Genomic DNA, 20066 nt, shown 5'->3' on the forward strand with positions numbered 1-20066 from the left:
CAGGGGCAGAATGACCTCTCTGCTCCTGCTGGCCACACTGTTCCTGATGCAGGCCAGGATGCCATTGGCCCACCTGGCTGCCTGAGCACACTGCAGGCTCATGTTCATCCTACCATCAACCAGCACCCCCAGGGCCCTCTCTGCCTGGCCGCTCTCCAGCCACTCTGACCCCAGCCTGTAGCACTGCATGGGGTTGCTGTGACCTATGTGCAGAACCTGGCACTTGGATGTGTTAAACCTTTATGTCTTATGGTGAATGAGAATCAGTGAGGTCAACTGACAGCTTGTTGGATTTTCTTGTTCAGTTCTGGGGTTTGCTTTGTCTAATTTGTCACCAAACTCATGGGAATGCTAATTTAAGAACACTTTTGTGGCTATTGCAAAAGCATTGAAGAAAATTACTGCAAACTCTTTAATTGTTAGCCTTTTAACATGAAGTACTTTTTCCATCTGGACACTTTTGGATCCCCAGTTAGTAAAGTAATTGTTAAAACCCAGCAACCATTTACATTTAAATAGATGATCAAAACACTTTCTATCTACTTACTGGCAACAATTCGCCTTCCATCAGACAAAACCATTTCTCCACTTTCCACTAAGGTTTTTAAGATACAGGTAACATTTGTGGGTGCTTTGTCTGCCTCATCAATCACCAAAATGTGTCCAAACTTCACTGCTTTTACCTAGAAGAGAAAGGAATCAAAATATCACAACCCTCAAAAAAAACCTACCCCACCATCCCTGCAAGAAGCTGTTACTGATTTCTCGGTCAGTAGTGGTGACATCTCAGTGGCACTGAGTAAGAAACAGACTCAGAACTGACAAGCTCTGACTGAACTGCAGCAGAGCGAAGAGGAGGCTACTGCAACAAGAATGGTGGGTGCTTCTGTTTCTTTGGGATAGAGGTGGAAAAGGCTGTGCTAGGGAGGCAAGTGAGGAGCCTGACTGAGAATGCTGACAGAGAAATGCAAAAGCAGTTTGTATCTAGACTGTCAGCATACAGCTGAAACAATTGAAGAATGGCTGCAACAGCTGTTTGGAGTCCAGCTTAGCAGGTAGGTGTGCCATGCTATAAAAGAGGAGGAGGAAAATACCACTCTACCAGTTAGAATTAGAATTAACCAGGTTGGAAAAGACCTTTGAGATCATCAAGTCCAACCTATCATCCAACACTATCTTATCAACTAAACCATGGCACCAAGTGCCTCATCCAGTCTCTTCCTAAACACCTCCAGTAATGGCAACTCCACCACCTCCCTGGGCAGTACATTCCAAAGGCCAATCTGTCTTTCTGTGAAGAATTTCTTCCTAACATCCAGCCTAAACCTCCCCTGGCACAGCTTGAGACTGTATCTTCTTGTTCTGGTGCTGGTTACCTGGGAGAAGAGACCAACCCCCACCTGGCTACAACCTCCCTTCAGGGAGTTGTAGAGAGTAATGAGGTCTCCCCTCAGCCTCCTCTTCTCCAGGCTAAGCAACCCCAGCTCCCTCAGCCTCTCCTCACAGGGCTTGTGCTCCAAACCCCTCCCGAGCTTTGTTGCCCTTCTCTGGACACGCTCCAGCAACTCAACATCTTTCCTAAACTGAGGGGCCCAGAACTGGACACAGGACTCAAGGTGTGGCCTAACCAGTGCTGCATACAGGGGCACAATGACTTCCCTGCTCCTGCTTCTGGCACAACAAATGTGGCAAATGTGACCAAAGTTGATGAAATGTTAACAGACTCTCTGTCTATGCCATCACATCAAATCACAAACAATTTTCCTGTTTGAAAAGCCAGCATGCTTAATTACTTGCTTAAATGAAAAACAATTCCAAATATACAGTCTTAATGGGATACACTCTACTGACCAGTGGTGAATCTTCATATATAATAAGACCATCTTTAACTGAAGGTTGTAGGGTAAGGCTTTGTACAGTGGTATCCCTGAAAGGTAAAAAACACAGTATTAATTAAAAATACATATTAACTTTAGGGATGGGATGGGATGGGATGGGATGGGATGGGATGGGATGGGATGGGATGGAATGGAATGGAATGGAATGGAATGGAATGGAATAGAATAGAATAGAATAGAATAGAATAGAATAGAATAGAATAGAATAGAATAGAATAGACCAGACCAGGTTGGAAAAGACCTTCAAGATCATCAAGTCCAACCCATCATCCAATACCATCTAATCAACTAAACCACATAACCAAGCACCCTACCAAGTCTCCTCCTGAACACCTCCAATGATGGTGACTCCACCACCTCCTGGGCAGCACATTCCAATGGGCAATCACTCTCTCTGTGTAGAACTTCCTACTAACCTCCAGCTTAAACCTCCCCTGGTGCAGCCTGAGACTGTGTTCTCTTGTTCTGGTGCTGGTTGCCTGGGAGAAAAGACCAACCTCTGCCTGTCTACAACCTCCCTTAAGGTAGTTGTAGAGAGCAATGAGGTCACCCCTGAATCTCCTCTTCTTATTGTTATTGATGATTCCCTCCTGAGGGGAACAGAGGGCCCCATATGTCAGATGGATCCTTCCCACAGGGAAGTCTGCTGCCTCCCTGGGGCCCAGGTCAGGGATGATACCAGAAGGCTGCCTAGTCTGGTACAATCCTCTGATTATTATACCTTAATAGTTATGTAGTTAGGGAGCAATGATGTTGAAACCAGAGGTCTCAAGGCAATCAGAAAGATTGAATAACTTTTACTAGCACTTACTACGTTTGGTATCATGGATGGTGTAAAGCCCTTCCATGGAACAGAGGCTTTAAGGCACAGTAATTCTCATTGAAATTCTACGTATGTGATTGAATTGCTCAAATTCAAAAAGGGATTGGACATGGCACTTGAAGCCATGGTTTAGTAGTCATGAGGTCTTGGGTGACAGGTTGGACTTGATGATCTCTGAGGTCTTTTCCAACCTTATTGATTCTATGATTCTATGAATATGTACAAATGACTCTTGTCTTTAAATTAGTCTTAATAAAAACCTGCAATGACAATATGCCTTAATTTTCACCATTGGTTTTCACTATTCCATGCACTGCTGAAATGTACTGATAAGTAAAACACCAGCTGCAATTCAGAAAGGTCCAGCAACAGACATCTGGATTTTCCTATGTAAGTGCTGCCCATAGAATCATAGAATTGTTTTGGTTGGAAAAGACCTCTAACATAATTAAGTCCAATCGTTGACCTAACACTACCGTGGCCATTAAACACAGGGTGAATCCCTCCTGACTGTACAAAATGCTTATCAAAACCTTTGTTAAAACCTGTAAAACCAACCTAATTTCCTTTGAGTTTCAGAGGGATCGATGAGCTAAGGTATAATCCAGAGGTAGGTGATGACAGAAGATCCCTGTAACTCCCCCACAGTTTTACAGGCAACAGGATAGGCAGTTCAGCCTCAGGGTAAGTGAGTAGGCTATGCCATCCCTTTCTTCCTGTATTTCTAAATTTGGACTAGCCTGTGTGTGATGGTTTAAGCCTTAACTGGGAGTTAAGAGCTCAGATGGGGGCAAGGCTGAGAATCTCTCCCCCCGCTCCCCCCTCCTCCCTCCCAACAGAGAGAAGGAAAAAAAAGCAAGGAGCAAATCCACCAAGCAATAATTTGGAGTCAGCCTGGAATTAGAGAGGTAAAGAGTTTTCTTTAAACAATATATATATATATATATATAACAATGACAGGTAAGGTTTACAAGGGCAAGGAACAAGGATGGATGGGAGGGGGACAAAAAAGAATAATACAAAACCAGGCTCTCTCTGAAGAGATGCAGAGGCAGCAGGGAGAAGGATCAGGCCTGACCATGTGGCAGAGGAGCAGGAAAGCAGCCGCAGTAGCTCTCATCCAGGGGAGGCAGGAGCCAAAAGGAGAGCTAATAGCTGCAATGTCCTGCTTTTTATGCCCTAGCTGGGCAGGGAGGGGGGAGTGGAACAGACTCAACTTCCCAGGGGGGAAACACCCTGCAAGGAGGGCAAAGTACCTGCAAGCCCTTCACCCTACTTTGTTTTTTGTTTTCAGAATGGGCATTAACCCACCACACTGTGTCAACAGGATGAGGGACAGACAATTCACATGATAAAACCCATCAGAAGAGCCTCAAGCTGCTTGAGATCCACAGGCCGGTTGATAGCTAAGGTTGGTAACCTATGTGTCGCATGCGAGATTCGATGCAACAAAAATCTCTTACCTTTCACAGCCATGCCATATAATAAAACTCTTTGCTTCAGCTAAGATGACTCACTGTTCCAAATATCCACATTAGTTCTATCTTTAATTTTGTAACACCTTCTAAAAGACCAACAGTATTCTGATAAGCTCCACGGGTACAGGAAATCCAACACAGTACTGTTTGCAGCAAACTATTAAATGGCCAGCTTCCAGTTACAGTTTTGAACTGACAGCATAACATGCACATTTCCTTCATTTGAAACTGCTGTCAGCAGGATTTCTGTCCCTAACAACTTACAATTTCTTGTTTAGTTTTAAACTCATGATTGATTTATTCCAACACTTCCCATGCAACAGAATAAAGCATAAGGTGCTAAGAGAGATTTTTAATGTTTAGTTACTTCATCTGCACTTTAATCTAGGAGAGGAAAGGTTACAAAGCTGGGGCCACCTTCACTTCATTTAACCCCAACAAATATGGTCTGTCATAGAATCATGGAATCAATAAGGTTGGAAAAGACTTCAAAGATCATCAAGTCCAACCTATCACCCAACACCTCATGACTACTAAACCATGGCTTCAAGTGTCACATTCAATGTCCTCTTGAACACCTCCAGGGATGGTGACTCCACCACCTCCCTGGGCAGCACATTCCAATGGCTAACAACTCTCTCTGTGAAGAACTTTCTCCTCACCTCCAGCCTCAGCCTCCCCTGGCACAGTTTGAGACTGTGTCCTCTTGCTCATCACATGCAGCAACACTCTTAAAAACAGTTCTATTTGTATTGTACTCACTTGCAACGTACAGGATTTTTTAAACCCCTACAATAAGCAGTAGAATGAATCTACTGTCTTAGAAAACCTACCGTAGACATGAAAACAAAACTTCTATCACCATCCTGATGGCCTAGCCATTTCAATGCGGGGCAGAGAAATCAATGATGAATAAAAAAATACACCAACTACATTTGTTTCTTGAACACAGATTATTTAGGGATTAAAATCTCAGACTGTACTTAGCAGCCTACCTCCAGTGCCAGTTATTGTTTCTGGGTCAAGCCTATGCAGATATAGAATATTTTAATATGTGTAATCCAAATCCTAGTGTATACAAAGGCACAGTCCCAGGTTACTTAAGGAATTAATCCAAGCAGGAAAAGAGAAAGGAAGGATATGTCAAACATGAACTGTGATCTCTTTCAAGTAATAGAAAGGTGAGAAGCAGAGACATCCAAGGAAAGCAAAAGTCAAGAGTAAGGTAAATTAAGGTGAAGCATTATAGGATTGTGGCAGTTTGGGCTGGCTGCCCCTCTGCTGCAGCCACATATGACACCCCCTCAGTGTCTCGAGGGTCCAGACCAGTGGGTCTGGACACAGGAAGCTGTGTATTTCATTCCCATAATGTCCTGCTCCCTAAAAAACCACCAGAAAGGTCGTAGATGCTCCCTATCTGGTAATGGAGGGGGAGTTAATTCAAGGCATCTTAGGCCTGGCTAGGCCTAATGTCAAGAGGAGAAGAGGGAAGGGCAGTCTCAGATCTGACCAGCTGAGATTAGCCTAACAGTGGAGGGGGGGAAGAAAGAGCCCTGGGGGTTCTGGGTGTACCCTCAGGCGGGAAGAAGGGGAATGCTGGGAGGCTTCTGGGTATGCTTCTGCAAATCTGTTTGTTTGAGTCTCGTTTTTCTGCCCCAGTGGGAGGCAAGGCAGCATCTGCCTCAAACCCACCACAAGGATGCATTACAGATCACAAATTTGCACTAAGCTGCCAATGCAAGAAAGAATAAAGTGAATAGAGCACAAGAGGAAAGAAAGATCTCCTGTGGTGATGTGGATGGGCACAGGTGGCAATGGAAGAAAAGAGACCAATGTCAGAAGGTAGAACACATAGAATACATAGAATAAACCAGGTTGGAAGAAATGCCCTTGGACTCTGCCCATCTGTCCAGCCTGTCAAGGTCCCTCTGCACAGGTCTCCTACCCTCTAACATATCAACACCTGCCCCCAGCTTGGTGTTGTCTGCAAACATACTGATGAAGCACTCAGTACCCTCATCCAAGTAATTGATAAAGATATTAAACAGGATGGGGCCCAGCAGTGATCCCTGAGGGACACCACTAGTGATTGGCTGCCAGCTGGATGTGGCACCATTCACCACCACTCTCTGGGCTCAGCCCTCCAGCCAGTTCCTAACCCAGCACAGAGTGCTGCTGTCCAAGCCACAGGCTGACAGCTTGGCCAGGAGTTTGCTATGGGGGACAGTATCAAAGGCCTTGCTGAAGTCCAGATAGACCACATCCACAGCTTTGCCCACATATAGAAGCTAAATACATGGTTTCTATTAATTCTGTTAGCTTGGTGATGTAAGTGAATGCAAAACTCCTGCAGTTGCTTAGGCTATTACAGTCAGCCAAATCTATAAAACTGATTTTGTCTGAGTTAGTACAGATAAATGAATGTTCTTTCCCTTTCAGAATCATAAACTATGCAATTAGATGTCATTAATTTCCATTCTACAGAAACCTAACGTGACCTAAACATTGCAAGGAAAGGCTAAAAATAACTTGCCTCCTTAGGGTTTGTCTTCTTAAATTTTCATTTAGTAATGAATTATGTAAATGACAAGACACTGAAAGCCAGAATCATAAAAATAAGCTAAATCTGAACTATTTCCAAACAATAGAGTATGCAGATTTCCCTACATGTAAAATATGTCTGGCACTCAAGACATTAGACTGGAATTTCACTCCCACAGGAAAGGAACTGAAAACTGTAATTCACATTCACTGATTAATATTCAAGTCTTGACATTAGCTGGGCTGTAAGATGTGAATATCAAAACCTCCTTAATTTCATCACATTTAGCACCTAGGATGAAAATAGCTCTGACACAAAGAAGTGAGACTGTAGGAACGCAGAAGTGAGAAAAGCTGTCTGACATACTATCATCCTACTCAACTGAACTGCCTTGTCTCTTCCTGATTGTAAAATAGAATCATGAAAAGCTTGCTTATGTCTGTCCTAAGAATGTGTTTTTATCAAGCAAGCCATCCTCACAAGCTGCCCATAAAAATAATAAGAAGTAATAAGTAAAAAGATTAAAAGCCCCAAAAGTTATAACAAAAGTTTTGCTACTGAAGCTCAGCAGCTCTTCTGACAGTATCTCTCAATTTCACAGTATCACCAAGGTTGGAAGAGACCTCAAAGATCATCAAGCCCAACCTGTCACCACAGACCTCATGACTAGACCATGGCAACAAGTGCCATGTCCAATACCCTCTTGAACCCCTCCAGGGATGGTGACTCCACCACCTCCCTGGGCAGCACATTCCAATGGTGAACGACTCTCTCAGTGAAGAACTTTCTTCTCACCTCAAGCCTAAACTTCCCCTGGTGCAGCTTGAGACTGTGTCCCCTTGTTCTGGTGCTGGTTGCTAATGGGGCGACGGAGATAGGAATCAATAGGGCTGACCAATGTGATCGAGTATTGTTCCTTTATTGTTCCAGTGTTGCAGGCCTATGGTGCAGGCCTGAGGTGCAGGCCTATGGAGCAGGCCTGTAGTGCAAGTATAGCACTGTAAAGTGTAGAAGAAACAGGAGACAGGAAAGGCAGAAGTGCGTAGCAAGGCAACTGCTACAACTTATATAAGCTCGGAGTGCCCTGTTGGCATAGCTCCATTGGTTCCCTATGAGTGACCACACATTGCACTATTACAGATTATTGGTCCAACTACTAATGACACAACGAGGTTGTTGATGCAGGGGCATGTCCTGTTGTCCCAAGATAACTGTCCATGTTTATAGCTACCAGTGTCTTGTTTTAATTACATGCTGCAGGCACAGCACTGTTTTGCTCCACTGCTAGCTGGCTCTGCATTTATGCTGAACATGGCCTACCACCATGTCAGGCTCTAGGCCTGCACTGCCAGATTGCTCACACTGCTTGTCGCTGGCATTGCCACAGGTTGCTTGAGAGAAGAGACCAACTCCCTCCTGGCCACAACCTCCCTTCAGGTAGCAATGAGGTCTCCCCTGAGCCTCCTCTTCTCCAGGCTAAACAATCCCAGCTCCCTCAGCCTCTCCTCACAGGGCTGTGCTCAAGGCCTCTCCCCAGCCTTGTTGCCCTTCTCTGGACACATTCAAGTGTCTCAATGTCCTTCTTAAACTGAGGGGCCCAGAACTGAACACAAGGTGTGGCCTGACCAATGCAAAGTACAGGGGCACAATGACTTCCCTGCTCCTGCTGGCCACACTATTCTTGATACAGGCCAGGATGCCATTGGCCTTCTTGGCCACTTGGGCACACTGCTGGCTCATGTTTAGGCAGCTGTCAATCAGCACCCCCAGGTCCCTTTCTGTTTGGCAGCTCTCCAGCCACTCTGACCCCAGCCTGTAGCTCTGCATGGGGTTGCTGTGGGCAAAGTGCAGCACCTGGCACTTGGATTTGTTCTATGCCATCCTGTTGGACTCTGCCCATCTGTCCAGTTGGTCGAAGTCCCTCTGCAGAGACCTTCTATCCTCTAATATAGCAACATCTGCTCCCAACTTGGGGTCATCTGCAAATTTACTGATGAGGGACTCAATGCACTCATCCAGATCATCAGTGAAGATATTAAAGAGGATGGGGCCCAGCACTGATCCCTGGGGGACACCGCTGGTGACTGGCTGCCAGCTGGATTTTGAAGGAGGATTTCTGAGAATTCTCTTGACATTCTTTGTTTATTAGCTCACATCAATACAATTTATTTATTTATTTATTATTTATTTTTGCTACTGGTGCATTATTTACCCTCAAGGCAGCTTTTTGTGAGGTCTGTAGGCTCCCTTGAACACACCAGTCTGTGCCAGCTGTGATTTCTTTGACAGCTACACCTTCTTTCCAAGGAAGAAGGATGAGATGTGGCAGGACGAATTTCCATCAACCACAAAGACCAGTCAATTCTGCTCCTGTTGATTTTCAAGATGTACCCAAGTCCTAGTCAGTAATTGAAGTTTTAAAAACCACTCCACAACCCTGCATCTGATAGGTATTTTGTTGTTTAGAATGGGATCCTCCTCTATACGAAACTAATCAATGAGTTCAGCATTTCCTATTCCATTCAAGGTAGACATGATCTCCCTCAAACAAAACTTTGGCATTGTTTGGAAGAATTGAACACCTTCATGGATTGACCTTGAAATAAGGCAGGATGGGAGGCAAGGATGGAACGAAAGAAAATCTACAAGCATTCTGGATAACCTGTTGTAGACAAAGGAGCTGAAACCAGCCGGAGGGTTGGAGGGGGGGAGAAATTAAGCAACAAAGGATAAACATGTTCCTCTCTTATCCTGACATTTGTAGTACTTCACCTGGAAGACCACTTGTTTGAAAGATGCTTCTTTAGAGGAATGAAACTAGTGCACTAAATTCTTTATAGAATCATGGAATCATAGAATCCAACCTGTCACCCAAGACCTCGTGACTACTAAACCATGGCCACCAAGTGCCACGTCCAATACCCTCTTGAACACCTCCAGGGATGGTGACTCCACCAGCTCCCTGGGCAGCACATTCCAACAGCTAACAACTCTCTCTGTGAAGAACTTTCTCCTCACCTCAAGCCTAAACTTCCCCTGGTGCAGTTTGAGAGTGTGTCCTCTTGTTCTGGTGCTGGTTGCCTGGGAGAAGAGACCAACCCCCACCTGACTACAACCTCCCTTCAGGGAGTTGTAGACGGAAATAAGGTTTCCCCTGAGCCTCATCTTCTCTAGGCTAAACAACGCCAGCTCCCTCAGCCTCTCCTCGTAGATCTTGTGCTTGAGGCCTCTCCCCAGCCTCGTTGCCCTTCTCTGGACATGTTCAAGTGTCTCAATGTCCTTCTGAAATGGAGGGGCCCAGAACCAGACACAGGACTCAAGATCTGGCTAACCACTGCTGAGTCCAGGGGCAGAATGACTTCCCTGCTCCTGCTGGCCATACTATTCCTGATACAGGCCAGGATGCCATTGGCCTTCTTGGCTACCTGGGCACACTGCTGGTTTGTGTTCAGCAGGCTGTCGACCACTACCCCCCCTGGTCCCTTTCTGTTTGGCTATTCTCCAGCCACTCCAACCCCAGCCTGTAGCTCTGCATGGGGTTGTTGTGGCCAAAGTGAAAAGGTATTTCAAGGGTTTAGTTTAAAACTTGAGTCCCCAGGGAGGCTTACACCCATATACAGGACACAGTGTCAGGACCTCAGTTAACATTAAAAATATCTATACTCATTGGAATTATTCCAAGTAATTTATTCCAAGTAACTTATAATAAGTGCTGAAGAATACTGTCCTAGCTTCCATATGTACTTACACTGAGGCTGAAAGCACCAAAACAAGAGGACAGAGTCTCAAGCTGTGCCAGGGGAGGTTTAGGCTGGATGTTAGGAAGAAGTTCTTCCCAGAAAGAGTGATTGGCCATTGGAATGGGCTGCCCAGGAAGGTGGTGGAGTCACCATCATTGGAGATGTATAGGAAGAGACTGGATGAGGCACTTGGTGCCATGGTTTAGTTGATTAGATGGTGTTGGATGATAGGTTGGAATTGATGATCTCGGAGGTCTCTTCCAACCTGGTCTATTCCATTCCATTCCATTCCATTCCATTCCATTCCATTCCATTCCATTCCATTCCATTCCATTCCATTCCATTCCATTCCATTCCATTCCATTCCATATTCTATTCTATTCTATTCTATTCTATTCTATTCTATTCTATTCTATTCTATTCTATTCTATTCTATTCCATTCCATTCCATTCCATTCCATTCCATTCCATTCCATTCCATTCCATTCCATTCCATTCCACCCACATCTTCCATACATGTAGTTCTAATCTCATCTAGATCATCTTCCCTTGGCAGGCAACAGTGCTAAATATGTGAAAGGAAATTAAATAAGTCTCATAGGAATAGCTGTGCAAGGCAGCTTTGTGTTTTATAGCTTGTTGCTCATTGTAATAAGCCTTGATAAACCAGATTCAGGCTTGGTCTTCCTCTTAATCTCCCAATAGAACTTTATGGTAGTTGAAAGGAAAAATCAGAGACACAAAATGCATGCTCTAATAATTGCTATTCTTCATTTCTTTGAAAAATAATAAGGTCAAAGGCCATCTGAAGCTGTTGATGAGTCAGCTACTCCACTCATGGATTATCCTGATGAAGAGTAGACAGTCTTTACACAAGGAATCTACATGACTTTGACAATTACAAAGTCCTTTCTATAGCCAACCCATCATACAGCAATTACATTGCATGCTCTGATCGCTACACTCAGGAAACTCTGACATATGTGAAAAGCCAACTAGCTGCCTCATTTCTCTGTTAAAATGACACTGTAGAGCCTTTTTAACTTATCTATATGCAATGACAATTGTATTTCACCCCCCCTCCCCACTTTCTTTTTCTACTAGGCCATTATAACTACTCAGCAGGACACATATTTGGTTAAAATCCAATAAATTATTGGAAGTACAAAGGTACTCATTACTCAGTGTGACTGCAGGCAGCAGAACAAAGGCCAAAGGGAATGATATGTTTAATTCAGGTAATACACTTAAGTCTGATGGCAGAATTACTTATGTGTGATCCTTCAAAACAAGATGCATTATATTTTCATGTAATTTGTTATAACACAAGAAATTCACTCAATCTTCTTGTAGAATCCATAAAGGAAGAAACATGACATCCCACAGCTCCTCATTGTGTGTCAGAACAGATTTCATTGAGTAAACAGCAAGAAACTGTTAGTTCAGCTTTAGAAGAAAATGAAACAACAGGGTACTCTAACTTCAGCTATTTCTCTCTGTAACAGCCACACAGCAGGATATTCAGCCTGAAATCAATTCCTACAAAAAGACAAATGAAGTAGCTCTCCAACACCTGGAATCTGACAATAGCAGAACGAGTCAGGCAGCTTATGAAAAGCTGACACTGGAAGCACGAGACCATTAACTTGCACAAGCTCTAGGAAGCTTTGCACTGCAATGTGCACTGACTGAAAATGTATTTAAGACAAATGAGGAAAAACAAAAAGAATCAAAAACCATAAAGACTACATGGCTAGCCAACAGGATAGGATAGGATAGGATAGGATAGGATAGGATAGGATAGGATAGGATAGGATAGGATAGGATAGGATAGGATAGGATAGGATAGGATAGGATAGGATAGGATAGGATAGGATAGGATAGGATACGATAGGATAGGATACGATAGGATAGGATACGATAGGATAGGATACGATAGGATAGGGCAGGGCAGGGCAGGGCAGGACGGGCCAGGACAGGATAGAATAGAATAGAATAGAATAGAATAGGAAATAGAAAGAGAATAGAAAGAGGACAGATTGGAATGCAATGGAATGGAATTGACCAGACCAGGTTGGAAAAGACCTTTGAGATCATCGAGTCCAACCTATCATCCAACACCATCTAATCAACTAAACCATGGCATGAAGTGCCTCATCCAGTCTCTTCCTAAACACCTCCAGTGATGGTGATTGCACCACCTCCCTGGGAAGCACATTCCAATGGCAAATCACTCTTTCTATAAAGAGCTTCCTAACATCCAGCCTAAACCTCCCCTGGCACGGCTTGGTACTGTGTCCTCTTGTTCTGGTGCTGGTTGCACCATTATTATATTCACAGAATCACCAAGGTTGGAAGAGACCTCAAAGATCATCGAGTCCAACTTGTCACCCAACACCTCATGACTACTAAACCATGACCACCAAGTGCCACATTCAATCCCCTCTTGAACACCTCCATGGATGGTGACTCCACCACCTCCCTGGGCAGTCCATACCAACGGCTAATGACTGCCTCTGTGAAGAACTTTCTCCTCACCTCGAGCCTAAACTTCCCCTGGCACAGCTTGAGACTGTGTCCTCTTGTTCTTCAGCACTTCACAACACAGATTTTCATAATAAAAATCTATCATGCTATCATTTATTTCCAAACCTATGCTGCGCAATGAATGAAGCACACATTATAAAGTTACAATAGAACATTGAAAGAAAATACTCTGGACATATATTTTTGTAAGTCAAAATCATCAGGAAAAGCTACTGAGACTTTTTATATTGTGGCCTCCAACATACAAACACAACACACACAGACTAGAGGGAATGGAGCAAAACTAGAAGTGGGTGGAATCAGATTGGATGTTAGGAAGAAGTTCTTAGTATCATAGTAGTATCATAGTATCAGTCATGGTTGGAAGGGACCACAAGGATCATCTAGTTCCAACCCCCCTGCCATGGGAGGGACACCCCACACTACATCAGCCTGGCCACAGCCTCATCCAGCCTGCTCTTAAACACCTCCAGGGATGGGGTCTCAACCACCTCCCTGGACAACCCATTCCAGGGCTTCACCACTCTCATGGTGAAGAACTTCCTCCTCACCTCCAGCCCGAATCTCCCCACCTCCAACTTCATTCCATTCCCCCTAGTCCTATCCCTACCTGAGAGCCTGAGAAGTCCCTCCCCAGCCTTCTTGTAGGGCCCCTTCAGATACTGGAAGGCCACCACGAAGGCAGTGAGACACTGGAACAGGTTGCCCTGGGAGGTGGTAGAAGCCCCTTCCCTGGAGGTTTTTAAGGCCAGGCTGGATGAGGCTCTGAGCAACCTGATTTAGTTTGAGGTACCCCTGCCTATGGCAGGGCAGTCGGAACTAGATGATCCTTGAGGTCTCTTCCAATCGTAACAACTCTATGATTCTATGATTATTTTCATTTTCTTCTTCTAACAAAGCAGTGCAGCTTAGGAGCCACTTGCTTCAACAAGTCTGCTACACAGAGAGCCTTTCTGGGTTACACATTATTGAAAAGAGACCTGCAGAGCCCTATCTTCATGTAAATTGTTTTCTATGGATCTATATTCTTTCAAGAGAAGAATATCAAAAATATCAAATGCAGTTCAGAGAAAAAGTTCACAATAATTCTGCAGCATTGGGTAGATCTGACCAACCTGATCTCTTTCCATGATCAGGTGACTCGCCTGGTGGATGTGGGGAGGCCTGCTGATGTAGTCTACCTGGACTTCAGCAAGGCCTTTGACACTGTACCCCACAGCAAGCTCCTGGCCAAGCTGTCAGCCCATGGCTTGGACAGCAGCACACTGCGATGGGTTAGAAACTGGCTGGAGGGCTGAGCCCAGAGAGTGGTGGTGAATGGTGCCACATCCAGCTGGCAGCCAGTCAGTAGGGGTGTACCCCAGGGATCAGTGCTGGGCCCTCAGCTCTTTAACATCTTTACTGATGATCTGGATGAGGGCATTGAGTCCATCATCAGTAAATTTGCAGATGACACCAAGCTGGGGGCAGGAGTTGATCTGCTGGAGGGTAGAGAGGCTCTGCAGAGGGACTTCGACATTCTGCTCCTGTACACTGCACTGGTTAGGCCACACCTCGAGTCCTGTGTCCAGTTCTGGGCTCCCCAGTTTAGGCAGGATGTTGACTTGCTGGAGCATGTCCAGAGAAGGCAACAAAGTTGGTGAGGGGTTTGGAACACAAGCCCTATGAGGAGAGGCTGAGGGAGCTGGGGTTGCTTAGCCTGGAGAAGAGGAGACTCAGGGGTGACCTTATTGCTCTCTACAACTACCTGAAGGGAGGTTGTAGACAGGCAGAGGTCAGTCTCTTCTCCTAGGCAACCAGCACCAGAATAAGAGGACACAGTCTCAGATTGCGCCAGGGGAGGTTGAGGCTGGAGGTTAGGAGGAAGTTTTACACAGAGAGAGTGATTGGCCATTGGAATGGGCTGCCTGGGGAGGTGGTGGAGTCACCATCACTGGAGGTGTTCAGGAGGAGACTTGATGGGGTGCTTGGTGCCATGGGTTAGTTGTTTAGGTGGTGTTGGATGATGGGTTGGACACGATGATCTTGAAGGTCTCTTCCAACCTATTCTATTCTATTCTATTCTATTCTATTCTATTCTATTCTATTCTATTCTATTCCGTTCTGTTCCGTTCCGTTCCATTCCATTCCATTCCATCTGTGTCTTCAGCAAAGAAGTTACTGCTTCAGAAACAACTTTTCTAATTATACTTCTAAAGATCTGAAGAAAATAAACGTGAAAGGGCAGTTTTAAATGCTCTCAATAGGGGAAACAGGTAATTAAATTTTACACTGATTATGTGTGCTGAAAAAGAGGGAAAGAAAATTACCCTCTAAAGATTAATGGACAGTTTGTAGTAAGTATTGCTTGTAGGAACACCATAAGGTAATTTCCCTAATCAAAAGCTCTCCATTAATTTAATTGGCAAAGATCACACCTTAAACTACCTTTGTTTTGAAAAGGATAACATATGCAAACTCAGTTAATTTTTGAAAGAAAAGATAACCAGATTATTCTAATTTATTAGGGAGGTAGAAAAGGCACACTATAACATGTAGTACATTTTAAAATGAACCCTATATTACACTTGGAAATTACCACTCCCAAGAACAAACACAGTAACTTTGACAGGAAAATGTAATACCAGGGAAGGGAAGGGAAGGGAAGGGAAGGGAAGGGAAGGGAAGGGAAGGGAAGGGAAGGGAAGGGAAGGGAAGGGAAGGGAAGGGAAGGGAAGGGAAGGGAAGGGAAGGGAAGGGAAGGGAAGGGAAGGGAAGGGAAGGGAAGGGAAGGGAAGGGAAGGGAAGGGAAGGGAAGGGAAGGGAAGGGAAGGGAAGGGAAGGGAAGGGAAGGGAAGGGAAGGGAAGGGAAGGGAAGGGAAGGGAAGGGAAGGGAAGGGAAGGGAAGGGAAGGGAAGGGAAGGGAAGGGAAGGGAAGGGAAGGGAAGGGAAGGGAAGGGAAGGGAAGGGAAGGGAAGGGAAGGGAAGGGAAGGGAAGGGAAGGGAAGGGAAGGGAAGGGAAGGGAAGGGAAGGGAAGGGAAGGGAAGGGAAGGGAAGGGAAGGGAAGGGAAGGGAAGGGAAGGGAAGGGAAGGGAAGGGAAGGGAAGGGAAGGGAAGGGAAGGGAAGGGAAGGGAAGGGAAGGGAAGGGAAGGGAAGGGAAGGGAAGGGAAGGGAAGGGAAGGGAAGGGAAGGGAAGGGAAGGGAAGGGAAGGGAAGGGAAGGGAAGGGAAGGGAAGGGAAGGGAAGGGAAGGTTGGAAAAGACCTTTGAGATCATGAAGTCCAACCTATCATCCAACACCATCTAATCAACTAAACCATGGCACCAAGTGCCCCATCCAGTCTCTTCTTCACTTCCAGTGATGGTGACTCCACCACCTCCCTGGGCAGCACATTCCAATGGCCAATCACTCTTTCTGTGAAGAACTTCTTCCTACTCCAGCCTAAACCACCCCTGGCACAGCTTGAGACTGTGTGCTCTTGTTCTAGTGCTGGTTGCCTGGGAGAAGAGACCAACCTCCACCTGGCTGCAACCTCCCTTCAGGTAGTTGCAGACAGCAAGGTGGTCTCCCCTGAGCCTCCTCCTCTTCTCCCGGCTAAGGAACCCCAGCTCCCTCAGCCTCTCCTCATAGGACTTGTGCTCCAAACCCCTCCCCAGCTTTGTTGCCCTTCTCTGGACACATTTCAGCAACTCCACATCTTTCCTAAACTGAGGGGCTCTATGAGGAGAGGCTGAGGGAGCTGGGATTGCTTAGCCTGGAGAAGAGGAGGCTTCAGCACAGATACAGTTGCAGCACCCATTCCATAGAGGCATTATTATACATACATGCATCATACTTGTTTTTATAGTAACTATATGAAGTAAATTGATATGGGCAAGTTCAAGAACTTATGATATCATCACTGGCCATTTTCTGACAGATTTACTACCTCACTAGGTACTCAGAGCCTCAGGATGAGGCTGACAAGTGCACACACAATTTCCAGAGAGACTAGATGAAGTGGAACAACAGAGCCTGCAACCCAAACTCCAAGGACTAATGAGGTACCATCTGTCACACACATTTCTGAAAGGGCAGAGAAGATCCACCTTCACCTGACACAGAATCACCTCCACATTTTCCACGCAGACAGTATTAATATTATACCATTCCCTGACAAGGTAATCAACTAAAATGCATATTCTGAATGGCCAGTTACTTGAGATCTGCTGTTCAGGTGTATGAGCACCATTAAAGCACCATAGTGTGTAGAAATATTCTTCATTGGCATGCTTGACAGGACTCATGGTAACTAGCTAGGAAATCTGCAGAAACACTCAGTGCTATTAAAGAATAAGTGCATGTTCTAGTATGTTTTCCAATAAAATACATCTATGCCATATACTACTGACTGTATTTCTCCCCACAAAATAGGATAGGATAGGATAGGATAGGATAGGATAGGATAGGATAGGATAGGATAGGATAGGATAGGATAGGATAGGATAGGATAGGATAGCATAGGATAGCATAGGATAGCATAGGATAGGATAGCATAGGATAGGATAGGATAGGATAGGATAGAATAGACCAGACCATGTTGGAAGAGACCTTCAAAATCATTGTGTCCAACCTATCAACCAATCCAACCCACCTAAACAACTAAATCATGGCACCTAGCACCCCATCAAGTCTCCTCCTGAACACCTCCAGTGATGGCGACTCCACCACCTCCCCAGGCAGCCCATTCCAATGGGCAATCACTCTCTCTGTGTAGAACTTCTTCCTAACCTCCAGCATAAACCTCCCCTGGTGCATCTTGAGACTGTGTCCTCTTGTTCTGGTGCTGGTTGCCTGGGAGAAGAGACCAAACTCTGCCTGTCTACAACCTCCCTTCAGGTAGTTGTAGAGAGCAATAAGGTCACCCCTGAGTCTCCTCTTCTCCAGGCTAAGCAACCCCAGCTCCCTCAGCTTAGCTGTTTTGGTGGAGGTTTCTTATGAACTTGCTCTTGAAATTCATACATTATCAGTATTGCAATTGCTGAGGGAGCTGGGGTTGCTTAGCCTGGAGAAGAGGAGGCTCAGGGGTGACCTTATTGCTCTCTACAACTACCTGAAGGGAGGTTGTAGACAGGCAGAGTTTGGTCTCTTCTCCCATGCAATTAGCACCAGAACAAGAGGACACAGTCTGAAACTGCACCAGGGGAAGTTTAGGCTGGAGGTGAGGAGAAAGTTCTTCACAGAGAGAGTTGTTAGCCATTGGAATGTGCTGCCCGGGCAGGTGGTGGAGTCACCATCCCTGGAGGTGTTTGAAAAGGGATTGGATGTGGCACTTGAAGCCATGGTTTAGTAGTCATGAGGTGTTGGGTGACAGGTTGGACTTGATCTTTGAAGTCTTTTCCAACCTTATTGATTCTACGATTCTATCCTATGAAACGTCTGCGAAATCCTATGTTACTGAGCACGGTTTAACATCAGTATGCGCTGACTTTCAATTCCTCTTACATTAAGCAAAGCAATTACACTAAATTCTTGCAGCCCCTTTTGTGGTCTGTGTTTCACCTACCATAATAGTCCTTTGCTGTGAGAGACTAAAAGTTTGTCTCTCTTGGTGTGACTCAACAAAGATAAAATCACTTGCTGCTTGCCCAGACAATAGCTGATGTGCGTTGGGCAGAGCCACTGGAACGACTCTTGGAAGGTGCAAAGATAACACTGCTCACTGGGCCACAGCTGGCCTCACAACAATGGACCGAGGCCACCCTCAGGAATATGCATAAGACAAGATAATCTCCACCAGTCAAGTACCCTGGAAAGGGAGGATGCTGAGACAACGGATTCACTACCTGTTTCGTGAGGTGTAAGGAGTGTGTGGCAGGTAGATGGAGAAGGAGGAGGTGGAGGCCCCCCCCACCCCCCTCCATCCAGACCTCTGCCCAAACACACAGGAATGCACAGAAAGATTTCCTGGGAAACGATACCTAAGGATGATTTCCTGGCCCTGGAATTCCTGAGGGACAATACTTGGACGCATACTTATGGACTAAAAACTGTATAAAAGACTTGAGCAACTACTGGCTTAGAAGAAGAAAAACGCAGGAGATGAAAGAAAACACAGAAGAAGGACAATGCCGCTGAGAAGGAAAAGCCCAGGACAATGCTGCTCCAGAGAAAAGAGGCCGTGGAGCCTGGAAGAAGCAGACTGAATGGAATGGAATGGAATGGAATGGAATGGAATGGAATGGAATGGAATGGAATGGAATAGAATAGAATAGAATAGAATAGAATAGAATAGAATAGAATAGAATAGAATAGAATAGAATAGAATAGACCAGGTTGGAAGAGACCTTCAAGATCATCGCGTCCAACCTATCACCAAACACCACCTAATCAACTAACCCATGGCACCAAGCACCCTGTCAAGTCTCCTCCTGAACACTTCCAGTGACGGCGACTCCACCACCTCCCCGGGCAGTCCATTCCAATGGGCAATCACTCTCTCTGTGTAAAACTTCCTCCTGACCTCCAGCCTGAACTTCCCCTGGCGCAGCCTGAGACTGTGTCCTCTTGTTCTGGTACTGGCTGCCTGAGAGAAGAGACCAACCTCTGCCTGTTTACAACCTCCCTTCAGGTAGTTGTAGAGAGTAATGAGGTCACCCCTGAGTCTCCTCCTCTCCAGGCTAAGCAGCCCCAGCTCCCTCAGTCTCTCCTCATAGGGCTTGTGTTTCAAGCCCCTCCCCAGCTTTGTTGCCCTTCTCTGGACTCATTCCAGCAAGTCAACATCCTTCCTAAACTGAGGGGCCCAGAACTGGACACAGTACTCGAGGTGTGGCCTAACCAGTGCAGTGTACAGGGGCAGAATGACCTCCCTGCTCCTGCTGGCCACACTGTTCTTAATGCAGGCCAGGATGCCATTGGCCCTCCTGTCCACCTGGGCACACTGCAGGCTCATGTTCATCTTACCATCAACCAGCACCCCCAGGTCCCTCTCTGCCTGGCTGCTCTCCAGCCACTCTGACCCCAGCCTGTAGCACTGCATGGGGTTGTTGTGGCCAATGTGCAGAACCCAGCACTTGGA

General features: G+C 45.6%; 1 protein-coding gene across 1 annotated transcript in view; it reads right to left on the bottom strand.

Annotated features, from left to right (window-relative positions):
- VWA8 (von Willebrand factor A domain containing 8) overlaps positions 1-20066 on the bottom strand; it is a 176475-nt gene that overhangs the window by 15010 nt on the left and 141399 nt on the right. Inside the window, exons 22-23 of the mRNA XM_068166488.1 lie at positions 1852-1927; positions 548-683 (exon numbers count right to left, since the gene is read on the bottom strand). Coding sequence (XP_068022589.1) covers positions 548-683; positions 1852-1927 — 212 coding nt within the window. The remainder of the gene's footprint in view (positions 1-547; positions 684-1851; positions 1928-20066) is intronic.

Source organism: Melanerpes formicivorus, unplaced genomic scaffold (assembly GCF_026170545.1).
Source record: "Melanerpes formicivorus ecotype bairdi unplaced genomic scaffold, bMelFor1.0.p_v2 SCAF_101, whole genome shotgun sequence".
Lineage (NCBI taxonomy): Eukaryota > Metazoa > Chordata > Aves > Piciformes > Picidae > Melanerpes > Melanerpes formicivorus.